Genomic DNA, 25,132 nt, shown 5'->3' on the forward strand with positions numbered 1-25,132 from the left:
AGAATGTCCTCATCTCTGCTCAACAGACACAGGCAAAGATGTACTTCAGGCTGTAACCACAGATGTTATACGTGTCATATCAATGTTGATGTTGATGCTATATGGCTCTTTGATTAAGACTGTATGAAGACTCTTTGTATGGATTAGATCTACTGATTCCTGTTGTGATAATTGCCATTTAGGTAAGATCACAGTCATGTCTTCCCTGAGAAAGGATGTCAGAACAAGTCCAGCTTGGCAGCTGACCAGATCTGTGTCCAATAGAAGTTGCAAATGATTCTCAGTGTTTGAACTTGTATTTTGCGATTGACAACATTCTGGACATTTTATGAGTTGTGTGGTAGGCCTACACACCATGAGATACAAAAAAAGTTGAAAATGATTCTCAGGGCGGGATCCACTAAGAATAGATTGCGCGTGGAAATTGCACAAATAACTATGCAGTATCTGCTCTGTTATTGCGAGCTATCCACTAAGGACATTGCGCGGATGAGATACCAGCGCAGACACGCCTATTATTAGGGGTGGGAATCACCAGTTTCATCATGATACGATACGATATCGATTCTTTGGACAACGATACGATATTTGCCGATATCACAAAGTCTCTCACGATACAATACGATTAGATTAGATTCAGGTGCCTGCAATCGATATGAGATGATATCATATGCCCATTTAACACAATCAGTAACATTTAGATCAACTAAAAAAAAAGGTAACAAATATCATTTGACATTTGTATTTTTGAGCTCTTCCAGACATTTAAAGGAAAATCAATCTATTGTTTTTAATACAAATAGACCTCCTGTTCACTGTAAAGTGCCACGTTTTGATATATTGAGCTTTAAACTTTAAGCTAAATTTTTTGGAACTCAAAACTCACAACCTAAAACCCCTCCCTACCTCCCTCTCCCAAACCGTTCCTACAACAATTTGTTGATGTTGCATGATCATGTATAGGCCTACATTTATTATGTATTATATTGTTTATGTTTAAATAACATTTAAACATCAAACTCCTCTGACCTCATCTGGTCTTTCCAAAGACGCGCGCACACACACACACAGAAAGGGAGAATGCTATGCTGTAACGTCTACACACACGGAGCTACTGCTGTTGTTCTTGGGCGGATATGAGACTCGCCACAGGATTTTCAAAATAAGAGTATCGATATGAATCGATCTTATTACATTGCATCGATCCGATTCGATCGTTGATAATTACATCGATGTATCGATCTGGATCGATGTATCGTCCCACCCCTACCTATTATGTGTGGAGTTTGCTCCTGATCTGCTCCAGCGCAGTTGGCTCGCGGAGCTGTCTTCACTCCTGACAGCACTGTTGGCATATATCAGGAAGGGGAAAATAAGCCCGAAATGAGGCATAGACATAACATATTTTTCACCATTAGTATTCCGTTAATTTCGTATTGTATTTTATTTATTTCGTCATTGCATTTGTTTGTCATCCACCAATAAAATATTTTGAGCAGACCTGTCCATATTGCAGAATATTTATACCGAATTTAGGCACTGTGCCAGAGAAGATATTTTATAATTAACGAATATTTTGAGTGAGCAAGTAGTATTTAATGTTTAGTTAGGCTAATATAACCTGCAATATAACCTGCAAATTATTATTATTATGTGCTGCTTAATATAACCTATATAAACAAATCTGTCTATTTGTCGATACTCCCATCAATCGACAATCATGGCGTTGCATTACTGCTGATCAGCACGCCTATCAGAAATAAATGTTTACTGTATGATAATCTCAGAACCAAGTATTTGAAATGACATGGCTTAGTGCTTAGCCTTATTTATAATAGCGTTCACTGCCAGACTTGGAGCAAATCATGCCACTTTGCGAAGGCTATCTCAGCCTGGGGCTGCATATTTCTCTAACAAATCATATACCGTTTATAAGATATATATTCTGGTGTTCCAACGAAACCTCAATCAACTAAATCCGTGCATAGATTCTGGCTGTACAGGACGAAATGTAAGGGAGTGTCCTTATTGCATAATTACTACTGTACTACTGTAACTTTTCCCGCGACAACACACCCCTCTTGACAATTTAGACACTGTGCCAGTGAAGTTATTTTTATAATTAATGAATATTTTGAGTGAGCAAGTTGTATTTAATGTTTAGTTAGGATAATAGAACCTGCATTATCATATACTCCAGAATAAATGTTTCATTGGCTTGCTTCCAGCGTCTACTCCTCACGGACCGATGACATGTTATAAATGAAAAGTTTATTCTGGAGCATAAGTGTGCGGTGGTACAATTGGAACGTGAGTGCAGTCAATAATGATAATAATAATAACCGTATTTATATAGCATTACGATGCTTGCGTCTGGCAACAATTACTGCTGCCATGATCACCTGTGACGCTGGCATTATGCCCCATAGCGTTTGCACTTAGTTACCACCATATCTGTGAAGACGGTAGGTGCGTAGCATTAACTGCTTGGTGCAATTGGCGCCGGGCTTTGTGGATAGGGAGCAGTTTTGGACGAGGCTCATTTGCATAGATCAAATCAAATCAAATGTATTTGTAAGGCCCGACAACACACGTTAATGTCCCCATGGGCCGGACACGTCTTCTTTAAACAAGTCAAGGAGAAACATCACAATAAGTCAAGAACAAAACAAAAACACCATAAAGTCCAAATTCTTTTTTTTATAAATGCAACACTCCCAGACATACCCCACACGAAGGTAAGGAACAACTCACTTAAAACCTAGCAATAGGAAAAAATGCACCACAAACTCACTAAAACCTAGCAATAGGAAAAAATTGTGGAGGAGAGAAACCTTAGAAGGGCCATTCAAGGGGGGATCTCCCTTCTTATGTCGGTGATAGTAGTGTTGCAGTAAAACAGGCGAACAGTTGGTAAGCATGCACTCATATGTGTGGTGAAACATAGGGCTGTTGCGGTAACCGCATCACCGCAATCCAGCGGTGTGTCAAGGCACCCGCGGTTGCAGAACAGACAACCGCGTCAACTGTGGTAAAAAAAGGGGCGTCATCATTTTTAACTCGGTTAATTTAATGACGAGATTGCCTCGTGCGTCCGTTTTCCAGTAGCATGAGCTAACTTCACGTTTCCATACAGTTTACAACTCACAGATGAAATCAGGATTTATTTTCATATCCCGGACTCAAGCCCCCAATGTATACCTTTTCCTGTATTAATCTGAACCGTAGTAGAATACAGGGGGGCGTTCTCCTAACTCCCGGGCCGAAGTGGCAGTCATGTAACTTGCTTGTTATAACTAGCCGGACTTCGGGGTAATTCCCTCTGTAAGGTGGTGACAGTAGACCAGAAAACCGTTCTCTCAAGGACTGGGCATTAATTTTCGGGACCACACCAACGTTATAAATAGCTAGCCTATAGCTAATGTCATAGATATCTAGCCTATAGCTAACGTCATAGATAGCTAGCCTATAGCTAACATCATAGATATGATATAGATATAGATGCAAACAAAGCTAACGTTATCCAGTTGACATTACAGATCATTATAGCTATTATGATCTGTAATGTCAACTGGATAACGTTAGCTTCGTTCGCTATTCAATCTACATTAGCTATAGGCTAGCTATCTATGACGTTAGCTATAGGCTAGTTATTTATAACGTCGGTGTGGTCCCTAGTGTAGCGGGGACGGCGGAGAGAGGCAGCTATGTATGTGCATTCAAATTCACTAACGTTAAAATAGTGTTATAATAACGTTAAATGTTCGCTCAAATAACGTTCGTTTTAAGTTGGAGAAGGGCATATATCCCACAACGCATCACTCTTAAAGGAGCAGGCAACACCCTAATCTACTTTTATCACATTTCAGAACGTTGAGGGACAAATGTGTTACGAGTGTGCTTCTTCGGCATGGTGAACCCAGGTAGCAGAGTGAATACGATGAGAGATGAGACAGGAGTTGACGTGGTGACGATACAGTGTTTACTTTCACAAGACAGGATACTATACACGACTGACAAACACAGGTAACATTTAACAATGAACCAGCAAGTGCATGCTGGCCCAGAACACTTAAATACAAACACTAATTAGACACAGAGGGTAATTACTAACAGGACACAGGTGTGGTAGACAGAACTAACAGAATACAGAGCACACAGGGGGAACAATAACAATTGTACAAACTGAGACAAACGAGACTAAAACATATTTACAAAACACAGACAGGGGAACACAAAACTAACACAATGGAAACAACAATGACAACATAGACAAAGAACATAACAAATATAAATGGCAGATGAGAATGTTAAGTAGGTGTGTGAGCTGATGCCCGATCTGCCACCTCTGGCTCAGCCCACCGGTTGCCAATGTTATGTTGTGAAGGGTATTGATGGGGGGTTGTGAGTGTCTGAGTCCTGGACCAACCGAACCGGGCGGAGGGTTGCCGGTTGGTCCCACAGGACCGGGGGAAGGATAGATTATCAAACTACTATATATACAGGTATATATAAAAAAAATATGTTTTTTTTTAATAATATAATTATTATAAATGTCTCTCTCTCTCTCTCTCTCTCTCTTGAAATCTACAGTTACACATTGCTGTATTTAGTGAGGTAAATGAGTACAAGACATGTTTCACAGACACACACACACACACATACACAGACAGACAGACACAGACACACACACACAGAAACACACAAACAAACGATCAAATTAAAAGCTGGATATAAATCTGCCACACGTGCTGTCAGTGAGTTTACTAAGTCAAGGATGTCTTACTTTCACACACGCACACACACACACACACACACACACACACACACACACACACACACACACACACACACACACACACACACCTTTACATTTACACATTTACACATTACATTTACATCTAGTCATTTAGCTGATGCTTTTATCCAAAGCGACTTACAAGTTCTGTACGACAAGTCATCAGGAAGGGCACAACTCTATCAGCTGAGTAACTAACAATGTTCATCAAAGTGTTGAGTGCTACAGTGTAGGTTAGTATATTAGGACAAGTGCATGACAGTAAGGTTAGTTAGGGTTGGATTTGAATGTGTGTTGTTTGGCTTAGGTTGAATCCAGCCTCATCAATGAAAATAAATTCATGCGGCTGTGCAGCAAGTTCCTGCTGTTGTGTGAACAGGCTTGGCGTCCACCCCAGAAGGTCTTCTATTCATTCTAGAGAAATACAACCACAAATTGTTATTGGTTTGCTTTTTTTTTTTGATATGGTACAGTACTGTAAATACCATCTCTCTCTCTCTATCTCTCTCTCTCTCTCTACTACTTTTGGATATGAGCATTTTTTCAATACCCAACTATGTAGTGGCCGCTTGTCGCTAGGCTAGGCCTCCTGCTGGGTCCATTCACTGGAATAACAAAGGAATGACTGGGCCTTTGCTCCAGGTGTGAAATGGTTCTAGTGACAATGATCACATTGAATTCTGGGAGTGTAGTTCTCTCATCAGATAGCTGAATGAACTTGGATCAAGTTCTAGTCCTATCCTGAAAAGTAGTTAGGATTTTACCAGAATGTTTGATAGGACATTGATTGAAAACTATCGTCTCAAATTTGACAATTGATGGCTTATTTTGAAGGTATGAATCTGTAATTTTACATTATGTAACAAAAAAAAAGAGAATATTCTGAGAAGGTGGAGCTACAAACTTTAGACCTCAGGGGGTTAAGGAAGTTCAGAGTATCGGGGAAGATACTCCAGTCCTTCTACTCAGGAGCTGTAGAGAGCATCTTGACCGGAAACATCACTGCCTGGTATGGAAACAGCACGGCACAGGACAAGAAGGCCCTACAGAGAGTGGTGCGCTCAGCCGAGCGTACCACGGGTATTGCACTACCTCCCCTGCAGGTTCTATACAACAAGAGGTGCAAATCCAGAGCCTGCAGAATAATGAAAGACCCCCACCACCCCGATAACAGCCTGTTTCAGCTGCTGAGGTCAGGCAGACGCCTGCGAACCCCAGCTACTAGGACAGAGAGGCTCAGCTTCTTCCCCCAGGCCATCAGAGTCTTGAACAATGAACATTGAGTACCACAGAACACTGAACTATCCACACATAAGCACACATGAGCACACACACGACACGCACGCCCAGGGCTCTACGCTAACCTTTTTCACTAGGGGCACAGGTGCTCCTAAATGAAAAAATTTAGGAGCACACAAAGAAATTTAGGAGCACCCAAAAATATTTAGGAGCACAGTGAAAATATTTCAAGTAACAGAGTTTATTTTTTTTTCAAAAATAAATGTATATTTGTACTGTGCGTGCATGTGTGTAAATTAGCTCTTGCTACAACCCTGCATGTTTACATTTTGTATTTTGTTAATGATGTTCATTAACATGTGCTGTCCCTATCAAATAAACTATCAAATCAAACTACTGCTACAAAAGGTTCAGTCACTTAACTTTAGCCCCTTTTATGCATACAATGCTTATGTTTTGGCTGTGTTGCTCTTCTAGAAAAATAATCCTTTCAGGGTTGCCTATTGAAATACTGTACACTTTCCTACTGTACACTTTCCTGATTAATTGAAATGGGGGACCCTGATGTAAACAAGACGAAAGTCTTTCTCTGGTCTGCATCCCCTTAACAATTATGTGTATTGAGCTGTACTGTATTGTACCCATTCTGCAATCTGTTAATAAAGTTTTCAATCAATCAACCAATCAATCACACCTCCAGTACAGAAACATTGTTTGAGTTTGCGTGTCAGGTAGACCATTGATTGACAGTCGAGTCTGCCAATTACATCACATCATTGCACTCCGGCGCTGCAGCTGGACCCATTGCCCACCTCTGCTGTTGATAACGCTAGCCAAGTTATTATACACACAGATACACAGTGGGCCAGTGACTTTGGTGTAGGGGTGTAACAATGCATCGATCCTAAGGGGGAAATTCAACTGCATCGATTTGAAAATGTTAGAATAGATTATCGCAATTTTAATGTGTACACGTTATGTTATTGTCATGTCCGTTACAGCCAACACACCGACATACGCTACTGCATCAACGTTATGATTAACAAAGCAAGGCATTCGTTTTGTTGCATTAACGTTATATTACTATTGCTATCGATAAATCTAGGTGTTCTAAAATCTATTGCTATTGGTAAGAGAGAGACTATAATAAGTTGGTGTCTCGGAAAACGAGAGACCTGATCGCGGAGTTTCAGGAAGTAAACAAGCAAAATGAGAGCTTCCGATTGGTCATTTGCTTTATTTCCCATGAAACCAGTCACTTCACTCTACTGTGATTGGACCGTTGGCTTGAGTGCAATGTGGGACTTGTATTTTTTTAACGATCTCGCAGCGGAGGAAAAAAAAGACGAGAGAGGCTATAATCTGTATTCGCACAGCGTGCGCGTAATTGATTTTTACGGTCCGCATACAAATATTTTTAGGGGCATATGTGAGCAATTTGGTCGCACTGTAGAGCCCTGTGTGCACGCTCACACACTAGCAGCCACTTTAACACTTTAACATGAGCGGGCACACACTCATGCCGCACACACCCACACTTATTGCCAAAAGGAAAGGCCACTTTAAATTAGTATTAGCAACAGTAACAGTGTATTGCACTACCAAAGCTACCTAGCATGTCCTATATGCTCTGTAAATAACTATGTACAAATACCGAGATGTCACACCATGTTACCTGTTACCTGTTATTGCACAATGTTTTTTGTATTGGATTCTATTATATGTTGTACCACTGTATTGCACATCGTTGCGGGCAAGACCACCCGCATTTCATTGTATACTCGTATGCCGTGACAAATAAAACTCTTGACTTGACTTGACTTGTATATCGACAGACAGGGAGGAGTACGCTCCCCCCGTCTGCACCAGGCGGCGGGCGGCTGGCTATGGGCGTCCTCCATCTGCGTGGCCTGAGGGCTCCCCACATCCCCGGCAGGGAGAATGTGGGTACACGTGTGTACTGTCGCGGGCGGTCCTCATCCTGACGGGTGGGGATTACGTCCGGACATAGCCAGGCAGGTCTGGGACCGATGCCGTGCCGCCTGGGATTCTTCCCCATACATCTGTTAGGTCAGTTGTTGGGACGGGTACATTGAGGGGTGCAGGTTCTTGATCCTGATGGTGTTACCATCCGGAATGCGCATGCTCCCTCCACTGTCGCGCTTTACGTGGGCAGATGACGTATGTTCCAAGTGTGGTGTAAGGCGGGGGGCCGGGACCCAGTCTCCTGCCCCCTGGATGCTGTCCTTACTTACCTCCAGTCTCTCCTTGATAGACTGTCGGCTTCGACGGTGAGGGTATATGCAGCAGCTATATCCTCCTATCATGAGGGATTTGAGGGGATGTCTTGTTCGGCCACCCTCTTGTGAAGCGTTTCCTGCTTGGCGCTCGACGCGTTAAGCCGGTGCAACGCTCCTTGGCTCCGACTTGGGATCTTCAATTGGTCCTCGTCGGTTGTCCTTGGCCCCGTTTGAGCCGCTCGAGCAGGCGCCGTTGGAACATCTGTCGTTCAAGACCGCGTTCTTGCTGGCCGTCACCTCCGCTGAACGCGTGGGTGTGCTTTGTGCTCTCTCGGTACGTCCAGAGTGCCTGTCTTTCGTCCGATTGCGGTGCCACTCTGCGGCCTAATCCTGCCTTCGTGCCTGTAAATATCCGGAGTTCTTCCGCTCCAGGGATATTGTGGTTCAGGCGTTTCTTCCGCCTCCTCACGCTAGTGAGTTAGATGCTGGCCTTCACCTGTCATGTCCGGTCCGTGCTTTGGGAATTACCTCAGCCGTACTCAGGACCTCAGGGTCACCGTTCAGCTTTTTGTCTGTCACGGTGGTTCTCATGCCGGTGAGGCACTATCGAACAACGCCTGTCCCATTGGTTGTGCGAGGGCATTGCCCTCTGCTACACGTTGGCTGGGCAGGATCCCCCTGGGGGCGTCAGGGCGCACTCCACTCGTGGGGTGGCTGCCTCTGCCGCTCTCCTGGGTGGGGCTTCGGTGGAGGATCATGGTCCTCCCCGGGCCCCTTTGTAAGGTTTTACCTCATGGACATGACCAGGGGTTCTGTCTCCCAGGCGGTTCTGGGGTCTGTGGCCTTTCCTGCTTCCCGTCCTTTGGTAGGGTAGCAGGAGTGTGTGGGTATGGGCCACAGTGTGTTAGGTCACACGTGGTTCCGCCTGTGCTGTGTGTTCAAGGGGTTCTAGTTCCCTCTTGCTCGCACTCAGGTGGAGTTGACTGCGCCCCCCCTTCATTAGGAAGGATGGGGTGACAGGGCTCCCCGAACCCCTTGATGTGGGCTTACGGGTCCTCAGGGGGTACATCTGTCGGGTCTCGCGTCCGCTCTAACCCATATCTCAATAGGCTTAAGAGCGGGACGCGATAAGCCAGATACGAAATATAACGATAGGTTATGTATATAACCTAGTTATATGAGTACTGGCTGAGCGTCCCGCTCTTAAGCGGCCCTGAGTTCCCTTTTGAGGGATCTTTTACTGGAACGGGATTTTAGCGAGGAAGGGTGTGTTGGTGACCATGGCCATGGTCTTATAGGCTACGCCTCCATAGAGGCGGGACCCGGTCAGGTGTGGGTGTACAAGTTGTTTTCGTGGTGGAGTACAGTAGGTACAGGAGATAAGGGGTATCTCAATAGGCTTAAGAGCGGGACGCTCAGCCAGTACTCATATAACTAGGTTATATACATAACCTATCGTTTTGGCAAGTGAGAGTGCCTTTTTGTAGTTACGTAAACTATCATTCCAGGCAAGGCGGAACACTTCGAGTTTGGTCGAACGCCATTTATGTTCAAGTTTGCGACATGCCTTTTTAAAGGAGCGAGTTTCCTCAGTAAACCAGTGAGTTTGTTTTTGCGGCGCACGTTTAATTTTAGGCTTAAGGGGAGCGACAATGTCGAGCGTGCTACGAAGGGTGGCGTTAAGTTTATCTGTAAAGAGATCAAGGGGGCCAGAGTAAGAGAGGAAGGGAGAGAGGGTGTCTGGTAGGCAGTTAACTAGAATTGGGACAGTTGAGGCGTTAATACCACGGCTCATGTAGGATTCTACACTGTCTGGGCAAGAAACCGTCAAATCAATTAGAAATTTGATGAGGTAGTGGTCTGAGAGAGCAGGAACATAGGGAGAAACTGTCAAATCTGACACAGTGAGACCGCGGGCTAGGACTAAGTCAAGGGTATTCCCACCACTGTGAGTGGGTTGGTCAACGATTTGAATGAGAGCGACAGAGTCAATTATGTCGGTAAAAGCTTTATTTAGGAGCTCTAGAGTTTTGTTGGAATGAATGTTAAAATCACCAACAATTAATATGTTATCTGAGCGCGTAACAAGCTCAAAGATGAAAGTGGAAAACTCATCTACGAAGAGGGTGTAAGGGCCTGGGGGGCGGTAAAGGACAGCCATTACAAAGGATGCAGTGGAGGTAGGAATCAGACCGTCACACTTTCTGTTGGGGGAGAGGGACGCAACAGGAGCACCTCAAACGAGGAAAACGTACATAGAAAGGGGACATGTTCCGCCCATATTACCTCATTTAAATACGCGGCAATTGCACCGGACGCAATGCTGACGGAACGCAGTTACCACCTCATTTCACCCGTTGCGTGTCCTCTGTGGATAGCAAACTGAGTTTCAGAGCTTTAAGCACCGGCTTTGCGTCGGAAAAAGCTGCGCAAACCCTTTGTGGATCCCGCCCTCAGTGTTTGAACTTGTATTTTGTGATTGACAACATTCTGGACATTTTATGAGTTGTGTGGTAGGCCTACACTCCACCATGAGATTAAAAGAAATTCCCAACAACAGATTTCATGGCTTTATCTTGCACTCAGTTGCATCAGATTGGACGGATACATTGAAATACACAAACACACACACACACACACACACACACACACACACACACACACACACACACACACACACACACACACACACACACACACCCTCACACGCATCATTTAGTTGGTGGATTTCCATTACATTCAAAGCTGAAGCAGTTTCACTTCATTTCGACAACAGGCCTGCACATGTTTGAAGACAGATGAGAATGCTTAAAAATTCCTGCTTGGTGGTCAATCTTATTTAGGTGAAGTAAATACATTTGTTAAATGTGACATTTGGATAGTCTAGGAGGAAAACAATCATTTGAGGGTACACCTGCAAAGACTTAAATCTGAATCACTAAGCATAGGGTATATAGGATATTTGGGTCAAATTACAATTATAACATACAATTCATCATACGATTCATTTACTTTTCTTATCTGAAACCAGGCATACTAAAGCAAATGCTCAAACAGTAATTGAAAGGGATTTCAATAGATAAATGACCCAAGTCTGGTGCTCAGTAATGTACAGTGCAGAGTGCATAACATGGGTCACACAGAAAGCAGCCCTTCCCCAGAGTCCCTTAATGGTGACTGAAAGCACGTCTGGCTTAGCCATTATAAATCACGGGGAACTCCTGTTAAACAATAGTTCAAATATCTCCATTTCCTTCTGGATTTCTATCTGTTGTAATTCCTTCACATTTCCCTCTCGTACTTCATGTAAAACCTAATTTCCACCTCCATGGTCTGAATGGAGCGCTGACACACAGGACTACTTTAGCGAGCTGAGAAACAGTTAGCATCAGGCCAAAGAACAGGACACACACACACACACACACACATGTGCGCACGCATACACACACATACATACACACACAGACACACATACATACATTCAAGTAAGTCACATTTCAATATTTTCACGTGAAGGTCCAGCTGAACTCTGACCCAGGAAAGCTGGTCTGATTTTCCAATTTCCCTGTGAAGGGAAATGCTACAGTAAAATACCTCCGGTATCATCTCTGGGATGATATTTCAGAGCCAAGGAATATAATCATAATAATAATATATTTATATTATTATACTGCAGTGATCATATATAATGAAGCTTACGCCTCCACACCTGCTGCCTGTAGCCCAGAGGTTACTGTATATGCATGTGTTCGACTGAAAACTAAATCCCACGTTTGAATCTGTGGGATTCAATGCCTTGAGTGTGCCCAGTATGTAGCAGGGCGTTGCAGGAGAAGAATGCACCGTGGAACCTCCCCACTCGGATGAATAAAGGTTAGGAAAGAATCTCCCCCGGGAGGTCATAGCAGGCTGCGGAATGGTGTTTCAGAGCCATGGAATAGAAGATTATATCCTACATCACTGCTGTCGTTTCCATCCCGCTACACTTTTTGGCAAGAATGCTGTTGCATACTTCTAGCCCGACGCTTCAGACGTTCACATCAAATATGAAAAAGGATTTCCAGCAACATACCGTGAAAGTTGTTGCTGGAATTTTAGTCATCTTATTTTATTCTTTGCAAATTTTTTTTGTATTTTTATTATTGGAAGCTGCTATAGTCGAGGGACCACAATAAATAGATTTTCACTCTTCTTGCTGTAAAGTACTGAAATAAGTGACAATAAAGGAATCTGAATCTGGATCTGAAGTTGGTACCCGACATTGAAAAGACTGGATACTCAAGGTCATGTACTGTAACAGTATGATAGAATAGAGCATTAACTCCCCATGGCAAGAACTATATATTATATTTATGCTACTATTATATAGGGCTGTGCCCTCTTTACTTAGTCCACTACAGATAGTACATTCTTTTTTTTCTTCCCATGTTGTATAATATCTTGAAATATTATAAACATATCTCTGGTACAGTAATCACTAAGATTAAAGAGGTCCCCATGTATGTGGGGAACACAATTCTACAGATTTGTCAATAGAAACAACTAATCAAATAGTCAATCAAATCCATGACTATTAGTTGACTAAGAATGTCTTTAGTCAAGGGCAGACCCACTGTTATATGATCATTTCTATCTAGCGGAGCTTGCATGCATATGAATAAACCAAGAATGTTGTGTTTGTTTTTCTCACTCAGAAAGACATTGCTCATGGTTCTCTGTGGTATTTTATGGTCAGGTACCAGGGTCTGGATCTAGGGTTGGAGGGGCAACAGGTCTGGACCTTGCCACCTGTTCCCCCACTGCTGAGCTCAATCCACAGTCCAGGCTTCAGTTCTGAGACCAAGAGCAGGCCTCTTTTAAGGGGAAGAGAATGGGGTTCAAAAAGAGAAAGAGTCTGGAACCAACGGAGAGACAGAGTAAGGGACAGAAAGAGAGATATGGAAAGAAAGAGCGAGATTGGTGAACATTTAAGAGAATGATACAACCTTGATTCAATGGAGGGAATGAAGATGACAGAAAAGGAGGTAGGGTATGCGGGATGGGAATGAAGGTGGCAGATGACAGCAGTAGGTAGGGAGGTAAGGAGGGAGGGAGAGGATAAGAACAAGATAGAGTAAATCACAGCGGGGATTAGCCTGTTGCCAGAGAATGGCTGTAAAGCTGTCGCCCCTTCTGACTGGCTGACACACAGATATTACACCATCGCAGAGAGAGGGAGAGGGAGGGAGGGAGTGTGTGAAAAGAAGCGGGTGCATCAATGAGAAAGAGAGAAGGGGGGATGATGGAGGGGTCGTAAAGGGAGAGAGAGAGGAGGATAGGGGTATATGGAGAAGCTGGAGAGGGAGGGACAGCTGAGAGAATGAGGAGGGCACAGGAGAGAGATAGAGAGAGAGAAGGATAGGAAGAGAAGATATAGAGAAGATATAGACAGATGAGCAGGTATAAATGAGGAAGGCGGATGAACAGGGATGAGGAGAGGACAAGAAAAGATGGGAGAAATGTTGAGATGAAAGGAGATAAATAAAGGAGAGAGAGAGAAAGGGAGGGATAGAGGTGAGTAATGGAAGCGGGGTCTAGTGTTATCAACCCCACCTCTCCAGGGATAAATCAAGCCAGGCAGTAAGTAACCCACGGAGGAGCCGACCACATATCACCCCCTGCTTCCATAAACATCATAAAAAATGGTTAATCCCTATACAAGGAGCGATGAATGGGATTTAATCTTAACAGAATGTTGTGTTTGTAAATGATGAAAGCAAATACCATAAAAGAGAGTATTTAAACTCTTTTCGAGAGTCAGCTGGCACAGGTGTCTACAGTGGGAGATGTCAACCCACCCTGTGTTGTCCGGCTGTCAGAGCATGTACACCAGTAGGAATTATTCAGTACATGTCCAACTTGGATCTATCCAGCATTAGTACCTTATACACAGAACTGTGCTATTAAGAGAATGCCCCCCCCTCCCCCATCGCTAACCCTGGCATTGTTAGTTCCATGCTTTCCCCCTTGGGCTACAAAGCAAATAGAACTGTCATTGTTAGTGCCATGCTCTACCCATTGAGCTACAAAGATAATTAAACCCTTAATCCTGGCAGTGTTAAGAGAAATTTTTAAACATTGAGCTAAAAAGAATCACTTTCACTAGTAGTATGAGTGCCAGCCAGCCAACTCTTATCCACGGGAACACCCTGGTTTAGGAAGCTGCTCTACACAAAGAGTTGCCCTTTCAATAAGCAAAACTCTATTTTAGGCGCATAATGTTATTTAGGGAGAAATTTGTTAGAGGGTCAACTTTGATATGGTTTCTGCTTATACAATTAGCTTGGCTCTCTTTCCCTTATAGTCTATTCAAGGTTGATGATTGCAGACATCTTGGTCACAAACAACAGGTGATTGTAATAAAATAGCAGTTGATTATCATTAAATGACAAATGTGGCCTATGAGCTGTGGCCCTGCATCACATTGTATGGCAAAAACACGTCATCAAAATACTATGAATCGTTTCTACTGTATCTCTCTCTCTCTCTTTGTATACTTGTATTGAAAGTGTTAAATGGAACCTAGAGGTGGGCACAGTGTAGTAAGTGACAAAAAATACATTTATGAACCCAGCTTTTCTAGCGCAATGGAAAGTAACAGTAACAGGAGGATTGAGGTCTTAACCCTTTCACTACCACACTACCAAAATGGTTAACCCTTTCACTGCGACAAACACGACAAAGGGTTAACCGTCTGTAGTGTGGTAGTGAAAGGTTAACCTTCTGTAGTGTGGTAGTGAAAGGGTTAAGCAGGATTCAAACTTACAACATTATGAGCACATGGCGTGTGGAGCAGCTGACACCCTGTGAAGCCATTGTCTTGTTTACTCGTTCTGTCCCGACCCCCTGTGGTGCAGAGGAAGAGAAAATAAAGATGGCTACAATTGATAATCATGGGAACGCTTTTCTAAACAATGTTACCTCCTGTACCCTCTGTGTGTATGTGTGTGTGCGCACTGGTTGACTGATTCTGGTGGTTAGGAAGTGAGATAATTGAAGTCTATAATCAAAGTGCTTTTGAGCAAGGCACTGAACACCAAATAACTGTTTGCAGTGTAATCCTCCCATTCCTGACAAAGCCTCCACATTCCACAGCTGTGATAACATTGCTTTCTTAGTCAGTTCATCTGCTAAAAAAGGGTTCAAAAGAGAGACTAGTTTTAGCTCAGCGGGTTAGCACAGTTCTGTGACCCACAGACAACCCGGGTTTGAACGCCACGACCAGTTCCATAAACACATGCAAACACAACAGGCTGTTTTTAGATCAGGTCTCTAGTCTAGAACATGACAGGTCCTTCCCCAGTCTAGCTCACCACATCCTTAAGCACTGATGGCAAGTGTGTGTGTGTGTGTGTGTGTGTGTGTGTGTGTGTACGTGTGTGTGTGTGTGTGTGTGTGTGTGTGTGTGTGTGTGTGTGTGTGTGTGTGTGTACGTGTGTGTGTGTGTGTGTGTGTGTGTGTGTGTGTGTGTGTGTGTGTGTGTGTGTGTACGTGTGTACGTGTGTGTGTGTGTGTACGCGTGTGGGTGTACGTGTGTGTGTGTGTACGTGTGTGTGTGTGTGTGTGTGTGTGTGTGTGTGTGTGTGTGTGTGTGTGTGTGTGTGTGTGTGTGTGTGTGTGTGTGTGTGTGTGTGTGTGTGTGTGTGTGTGTGTGTGTGTGTGTGTGACAGACAGACAGGGCAGAAGAGGGTGAGTTTGCTGCACATCCCTATTTAGAGAATGGGACTCTCAACACACTCAAGTCTCCTTGACAAAGTACCCTTACCCCGACAAACAACACACTCACACACACACACACACACACACACACACACACACACACACACACACACACACACACACACACACACACGCACACACACGCACACACACACACAGGGACAGGCCGATGAACAGGGAGGAAGGGGACAGTTTGTTCCTTGTCTCCTTCCATGTTGATAGCTCTAAGTGGGTCAAGTACTGGCCAGTGGCCATACAGGAAAAATGATAACTTCAGACACGGCACTATCAGAGTTCCAGAACATTCTGTTCAAGTGCCTTATGAAACTCTGCTTCGTCGTATTTATTTGACGTATTTATTATCTTTTTGTTTATTAAGATACATGCTGTGCACGCTGTGTAACACCAGAGTTTTCACTCTACTGACTCGTTTGTATTGTTCAGGCAACTCTATCGTTGATACTGCACGATAATAGAACCTTGGGTTTACACTTCCACCAGGCCAAGGACAGTTGTTGAACACAAGTACGACAATATCAGTTACGTTTTGTAATTTTAGACAGTGTTCTTGCCTTCTTATTCTGGCCAAGGTTCAAATGAATGCTGGTCTAGAGGTTTAGCTAACCCAAGACAAAGCTATTGAATATAGGTTTCCGTGGGGGCCGGCCATGATAACTCCGTCATCTGAAGTTGTTTGCTAAGTAACATTGTGTGGCAGCTGATCTGTGGTGGGCATCTCAGCACAGTGACGCTACACTGGTACAGACGGTGTTGTTTACCGGTACATCTCAGCACGGTGACGCCGGTACAGACGGTGTTGTTACCGGTACATCTCAGCACGGTGACGGTACAGACGGTGTTGTTTACCGGTACATCTCAGCATGGTGACGGTACAGACGGTGTTGTTTACCGGTACATCTCAGCACGGTGACGCCGGTACAGACGGTGTTGTTACCGGTACATCTCAGCACGGTGACGGTACAGACGGTGTTGTTTACCGGTACATCTCAGCATGGTGACGGTACAGACGGTGTTGTTACCGGTACATCTCAGCATTTTCTGTGTCGCTGCCCAACCTATTGACCCGACCTGCTGATGAGCTACAAGCCAGGCAGCCACCATGATCGATCATTATAGACCATGATACATGATGATAAAGTGCTGGTCATTATAGGTCATTATATTATATGAAATATATGTTCCCACCTGAATCCATACTGAATTACTTCTATAACAGGGATTTATTCAGGTGCCTGTTACTCTAGTGCTTAACACAAAGAGCCACTGCACCGCTGGAATAAGAAGTGCATCCTTTTTTTCCTGAATGTCATTCTTCATCTTGTTTATTTTGCAAATGTGAGGTGACTTTTGTACGTCTTTCACTGTAATGAGATATTTATTCAGGCGTCTGCTAACCTCCACACCGCAGATCCAGAGAGCAGCTGGAATAGGAAACCTCTCTCTCTGTGGACTGTGCTGTCATTAGTTAACCTCATACTAGCGGGCCGGTTGTGATCCAGACACATTCACTTTGAATAGTAACAGTCAGAGTTGGGAAAGTGGACTATTCAGAGGGAATCATGTGATACACTGAGATAAATTATTAACCTATCATGGACTCCCTACGGCCCAGAGTTAATCTTTATTCATTGTGCTATGATTGATGGCAAGGCTGCATCCATCTACTTATCTATCAATCTCAATCTCATCTAAAGATTACTTTTGCAAGAAAAAAAGAAACACATTTAACTTCTCTCCCTCTTTCTCCCCTCTCTTTCTCTCCTCCAGTCAGTTCCCATGTACCACTCTGTGTGGTGACCAGTAGATCTTCCATCCATCCATCCAACCATCATCTCTCTGGAACAGTGGTGACAATCGACTTGAGATGATAGTGCCACATGGAGGAGGCGGAGCCATGGTCAGAGGGGCGGGGAATGTGCTGAAGCTGCTGGTTTGGCTCCTCCCCATGTGCCTTCAGCCTGCAGACTCCTACTCCTACTCTACGGATACTGTTGCAGCCTGGACCCAGACAGGCCCACGGCTGCAGCTCTCACACTCAGGTAGGCAACATGGCCACCAAGTATCAGTCAGGCATTCAGTCAGACAGAAAGACAGTCAATCAGTCATCCAATCAGTCATCCAATCAGTTTGGCAGCGTATCCCTCAGCATTTCCACCATTCAGTCAGTACAGATGGAAATAGCTCACATGTCATGTGATGTCATGAGTAATAATCAGACAGCTGCATGTATGCGGCGACCGTCGGTTGTGTGATAGTAAAGGGTTAACCTTTTGTTGTGTGGCAGTGAAAGAGTTAACAGCAGCAACACCGCAAGTATTGTGTAAAGTAAGTCCAGATGAATGAATGAATGAATTATTTTATTTTGAATGTTTACAAATACAAATAAATAAACATAAACAAATAATATTGCAAAATTGTTTACAAATAAACAAACGAAAAAGGATAGGTTTGAAGCCGAAGGCTTATAGAGCAACCTACCCCTAACTCAAAAACAAATTCAAAAAAGTAAAAGTTTTCAAAATATGACAAACAAACCAAAAAAATCAACTAAAACCAATCCCGAAAAGAACAAAAAAAGTTAAAGTTTGCAAGATAAAACAAACAAACAAACAAACAAACAAACAAACAAAAAAAATCAACAATCAACAAAAACCGTTCCCGAAAAGAACATAAGCCATAGGAAAATCAAAACTTAATCTGCAATACCCGATTGTTTGGGTGTAGTAGGTATCAAGCTACTGGAGCCTCATAAACCTACATTATTTTGTTAAGAGGCACATACTCTTTTCTCTCTCTCTGTTCATTGACTGGCAGTCAAACTAGCCAGCATGTTAAGCTAGCTGACCTGTCTGTCTGTCTGTCTGTCTGTCTGTCTGTCTGTCTGTCTGTCTGTCTGTCTGTCTGTCTGTCTGTCTGTCTGTCTGTCTGTCTGTCTGTCTGTCTGTCTGTCTGTCTGTCTGTCTGTCTGTCCGTCCGTCCGTCTGTATGTCTCTAGCCAACTAAGCTCAAGACTCTCATTCTCAACACAAAGATGAAAACATGGTCACAATAGTTAAAACTGTTCAGTGATGAAACAGCTATTTGTTGAGATTACTGCCTCTCTTTTATTGTGTGTTAATGTTTGGAATATGTTAAAGATCATGTAGCTAGTTCAAGGACATTAGTGGTAAGGTCAATGATAAATGGATGGACTGGGGGAAATGTCATACCACTAAATACCAATGAAGCAATGTCAATATTAGTTTTCCAAATGCAGTCACCGTGATAATCTCTCACATGTAGCCCAGTGAAGATTTTCCTTAAAAGGTCAATGTTGAGCAGTTTAATAGAGGATATTGTCAATTGTTAACACATTTATTGGCTCAGCAGGACATTAAAACAGTTGTGAAAGTTAATGTCAAGATGGTTGCACCAGTAATTGTTTTTAAACCAGTTCAATTAGCAAATAGAAGATTTCTGACTGCATTTCTGGTCCCATGTAGAAGAATAGTTCCACAAAATAAAAAGGCTACAAAAACTTGAAAATGCATGCAAAGGCTACTGTATATAACGACAGGTTATGTATATAACCTAGTTATATGAGTACTGGCTAAGCGTCCCGCTCTTAAGCCATACAGAGATATACCTCATCTCATGTACCTATTGTACTCCATCAATGAATAAAACCAAAATACACCCCTCACCTGCCAGGCCCCGCCCCTAGTGGCATGCTACATAGGACTGGGCATGGCCACCACTCACTCTTCCTCGGAAAAAATCGTTTCCAAAGAAAAGTTTCCCCAAGGGAACTCAGGGCACGCTAAGAGCGGGACGCTTAGCCAGTACACATATAACTAGGTTATATACATAACCTGTCGTTATAATTTCGTACTTGCATCGCGTCCCGCTCTTAAGTCATACCGTGATATGGGGTAGAGCGGACGCGAGGCCCGACAGATGCACCCCCTGAGGACCCGTAAGCCCACATCAAGGGGGAAGGGGAGTCCCGTCACCCCATCCTTCCTAATGAAGAGGGGGCGCAGTCAACTCCACCCGAGTGCGAACAAGAGGGAACTAGAACCCCTTGAACACAGCACAGGCGGAACCACGTGTGACACAACACACTGTGGCCCATACCCACACACCCCTGCTACCCCACCAAAGGACGGGAAGCAGGAGAGGCCACAGACCTCAGAACCGCCTGGGAGACAGAACCCCCGGTCATGTCCATGAGGCAAAACCTTACGAAGGGACCCGGGGAGGACCATGAAGCTGCAGCACAGATGTCCTCCACCGAGGCCCCACCCAGCAGAGCGGCAGAGGCTGCCACCCCACGAGTGGAGTGCGCCCTGACGCCCCCAGGGGGAGCCAGCCCGGCCAACGTGTAGCAAAGGGCAATGCCCTCGCACAACCAATGGGACAGGCGCTGTTTCGATAGTGCCTTACCAGCACGAGAACCACCATAACAGACAAAACTGATCGGTAGCCCTGAGGCCCTGAGTACGGTTGAGGTAAATCCCCAAAGCCCGGACCGGACATGGCAGGTGAAGGCCCGCCTCCAACTCACTAGCGTGAGGAGGTGGATGAAACGCATGAACCACAATATCCCTGGAGCGGAAGGAACTCCGGATATTTGTAGGCACGAAGGCAGGATTAGGCCGCAGAGTGGCACCGCAATCGGAACGAAAGACAGGCAATCTGGTCGTACCGAGAGAGCACAAAGCTCACCCACGCGTTTAGCGGAGGTGACGGCCAGCAAGAACGCGGTCTTGAACGACAGCTGTTCCAACGGCGCTTGCTCAAGAGGCTCAAACGGGGCCAAGGAAAACCGACCGAGGACTAATTGAAGATCCCAACTCGGAGCCAAAGAGCGTTTTACCGGCTTAACGCGTCGGGCGCCAAGCAGGAAACGCTTCACAAGAGGGTGGCTGAACAAAACATCACCCTCAAATCCCTCATGATAAGAGGATATAGCTGCTGCATATACCCTCACCGTGAAGCCGACAGTCTATCAAGGAGAGACTGGAGGTAAACAAGGACAGTATCCAGGGGGCAGGACACCGGTCCCTGCCCCCCGCCTTACACCACTCTTGGAACATACACCATCTGCCCGCGTAAAGCGCGACAGTGGAGGGAGCATGCTCATTCCGGATGGTATCAACCACAGAAGGGTCCATCCTCTCCAGACTTACCCTCTCACCAGCCAAACCATCAGACGTTGGCACAACACCGGGTGCTGAACAGCGACCCGTGTGCTTGAGTGAGGGCCTTCGCCGACCAAGGAATAGGCCATGGCGGAGCTACCAGTAGCTGGATCAGGACCGGGAACCACACAGCTGCGCCCCGGTCCGGCGCAATCAGGATCAAGGACCTGCGCTCCTCAATGTACCCGCCCCAACAACTGACCTAACAGATGTATGGGGAAAGAATCCCAGGCGGCACGGCATCGGTCCCAGACCTGCCTGGCTATGTCCGGACGTAATCCCCACCCGTCAGGATGAGGACCGCCCCGCGACATTACACCTGTACCCATATTCACCCTGCCGGGGATGTGGGGAGCCCTCAGGGCGCGCAGATGGAGGACGCCCATAGCCAGCCGCCCGCCACCCAGTGCAGACGGGGGGAGCGTACTCCTCCCTGTCTGTCGATATACGACACTGACGTCGTATCGAGCGTGTCGCAACACGCTCTGAGAGGGATGCCCATAGCACTCCACCCGTTGACTGGGAAGAGGAGTACTCTACTTCCAGTCTACAGCAACCCCAGGCTGGTAGGAACCCTGCCTGGCATGAGACCTGATGATCCACCTTGACCGCCAAGGACCAGAACGTCGGCAGGGCAGAATACACTTCGTAACCCCTGACGACGCAGAGGCCCCAGTGCGGCCTCCACGCACTTGGTGAAGATGCGGGGAGCCAGAGAAAAGCCGAACGGCAGCCCCTGGTACCCATACGCTAACCCTGTAAGGAAGCGCAGGTAAGCCCTAGGACGGAAGATTGGGAATGCGAACACGCATCCTACAGGTCTATGGAGGAGAACCAGACCCCCACCTGACAGTGTTCAACAGGTAGGAGACGATCCAAAAAATACCGAACCTTCCCATGGTCCAACATGGGTCTGACCCCCCCCCCCCCTCCCGATTTCTCAGGCACCAGAGAACACCGGGAGGAAAACGCCACGACGATGGCTTGCTTTGTCCACAGAGATCAGATCTCGTCGACCAGAGCTGTCACTGCTGGTGACCCCTGACAATAGGGTGGGGTTGTGTAAATACAAGTCCCCGCCTCAGCGTTCTCTCCACCCACCTTGACATATGGTACTGCCATAGCCATATGTGATGACACTCCCAACGCACCCGCCGCCATGTGGCGCAGGTCCGCAAGGAACTGTAGATAGGCGGCCCGGTCCCACCCGCTGTGCGTAGCCAACCCTGGACCCGTGCAAGCAGAGCGCTCCGTGGAGTCGGGTCGGAACCTGACACTACCCACGAGGCAATTGCACCCAAGGGGGGACCCCGACAGAAAGGGCCGGTTTGATACGGGGGAAGCTGACATCAATCTAGGTGACAAAAGCCCCCCCACTGAACACCCCCATGCTGAGGAGTTGTTCTGCAGCCGGACATGCAAGGCGTGAGGACCCCATGGGTTCCTACACACCATAGCCCTGCAGTGATATTACTACCACCTAAATCACGCGCACCTCTTCTTTTCAGACCACTGCCGATCTCGTGGGAGTGGGAGGCACCAACATGATACCTGGCCTGGCGAAGGCAAGGCCGGGGAAGCCCGCACTGTGTGCCTCAAAAGGTTTCGAGCCCCCCTGCTGACAACACCTATAGTTGACAGACGTAACACCAGGCTCAACCAACACAGCTTATGGTGTGGGAGCCGCTTGACAGCACAACATTCTCACGGACAGACCCAGGCTCAGCCATCAACTGGGTGTCAGCCCCTGTCCCCATGAGAAGCGAAAAGTGGGGCCGCCCGCGCTTCAACGAAGGCACGCGGCCCGCAGCCAAAGGAAACAATCAGAGCCCCCTTTTTCCGCTGGTGTTGGGGGAGGGAGTGATCGGAGAGCGGGCTGCTCGCGGCAGGACGGCGACGGCTTGTATATTCCAAGCCGAGCCCATCCAACATGGCCGATCCCTCGGCCGCCAAGGCTGTCGGCCTTGTGGACACCTGTCGATTCAACGCTCAGGATACCTCTGGCGGGGGAAAACATGGCCGCCTGTCGAGGGCCTCGTCATCGCCGCTGACGAGGCCGTGCTCTCTCTTCTTCTGGCTGTGCGGTGTGAGGCGGTGTGGGGCCTAGGACAAATACCGCCCGCGCTCCAGCGGAAGACCAAAATCCTCTGCGGAGAGGGGAGCCCTGAGCGGTTATAGCTTGCGGCCGGGTCAAAGCTAATAACGTCAACAACCTCGCGCGATGTGTCGACGTCGGCTGGCCCCCAAGGCCCCCGCCACCAGACACCATTTTTTGATAGAAAAAACAGCAATTCGAACACAGTTCTAATCGCTGCCAATTCCATACCGTGGCGGTACAGGCTTTAGCAGCCCACCAGCCACTCGCCAGGCCGACCCACCTCATGGCGTCGGCCGGGCGGGGCACTGTTTCAACATGTCAAAAGCAAAGGACTGATGCTAACACGGAGCACGCTGTTCCTCGATCTGCTGCCACAAGACGAGGGAACATCAGAATAGACCCGACGTGTGGTTGGAACATACCCCGAAGATTCCAGGGGTAAGCAAATCTCCGTAAGTATTCAATATTATCTAAACTTTTCAAATCAACTAGTTGCATAGGGCGTCTTGCATCCGCTATGATGGAAACGAAAATAGAGGAAGAGTGAGTGGTGGCCATGCCCAGTCCTATGTAGCACGCCACTAGGGGCGGGGCCTGGCAGGTGAGGGGTGTATTTTGGTTTTATTCGTTGATGGAGTACAATAGGTACATGAGATGAGGTATATCTCGGTATGGCTTAAGAGCGGGACGCGATGCAAGTACGAAATATAACTACAACTCTAATGTAGAATTGAATAGGCATGACACAAAACGCATGTCTGTCATATAGGCTGCTTTCCAGATCCTTGCACCCAAACAGTTCTTCTCCAGCCAGAATGTGCAGTAAAAGAATCACTTGCTTCTGTGCAATAGAAATTGACACTAGATGTAAGTGACCGCAAATCAGTATTCAATTTGCAACACCTAACTGTGTGAGCTATAGTCAGGGGGAAGTCGCCAGTCTGTGAAGTAATGTCTCCGCTGTAGTCATCATAGACATTTTGTTTTCCAAATGCTTCCTCTCCCCTTGGCAACCACTGACACTCATAAAGCCAACAACCGTTTCCTATCCAACCACATGGTAATTGGGTTAGGAAAACTGTTTTTGTTGTCTTTGCGTAAGTGAGAGCAGTCCATAGCACATTAAATGGTCAGAATCAGTTTTATATGCCAAGTACATCACACCTCCGATGAGTTTGGCTTTGTGCTTGCCCACACAGAAGAAGACTAAATCAACACATCTAGAATAATATTGGTTGGCAGAGAGGCTAAATAAACATTGATATCCGTTTGCCTTGAAATTACCACCTTATATCACAATGTTGCTAGATTGTAACTATAGACCCTATCCGACACACTCAAATGACTGTGGCTGATGCTTAATGAAGGACCCCAGAGTACAGACTGAACTTGGAAAGTCAACCTTTTGTTTTAAGGCTCCAGATTCTTGGAATGATCTTCAACATCATCTTGTACACGAGGGAAATCTCAATAATAACCCGTGTTACAAGGTAAACAAATCGCGGAGATGGCCAGTTAGCCCGCAGCATCCGAGTCCTACTATCATTAGCTCTCAGAATGGAGCCACTAGCCAGAAGCCCGCAGCATCCTAGTAATACTGACGTTAACTCTCAGAATGGTAGCCAGGAGCCCCGCAGCACCCTAGTACTACATAGTAACGTTAGTATTGTGTATTCAAAAACACACCGGACTGCGACGTAACGTTTTACTGTTTATTTGCTTGTTCCACCAGTCCACAACAACACACACTCTCATTACCACAACGTTTTACGGTATTTTCACAGCACTGTCGCAA

General features: G+C 45.8%; 1 protein-coding gene across 1 annotated transcript in view; it reads left to right on the top strand.

Annotated features, from left to right (window-relative positions):
* The window catches only part of LOC311230781 (semaphorin-3D-like), a 207,608-nt gene that overhangs the window by 77,047 nt on the left and 105,429 nt on the right, over positions 1-25,132 (top strand). The window contains 1 exon segment of the mRNA XM_084317140.1: positions 17,824-18,095. Within this exon segment, the coding sequence (XP_084173266.1) occupies positions 17,921-18,095 (175 nt within the window). The 5' untranslated portion in view covers positions 17,824-17,920.

This window comes from Notolepis coatsorum, assembly GCF_963971535.1.
Source record: "Notolepis coatsorum genome assembly, chromosome: 6".
Lineage (NCBI taxonomy): Eukaryota > Metazoa > Chordata > Actinopteri > Aulopiformes > Paralepididae > Notolepis > Notolepis coatsorum.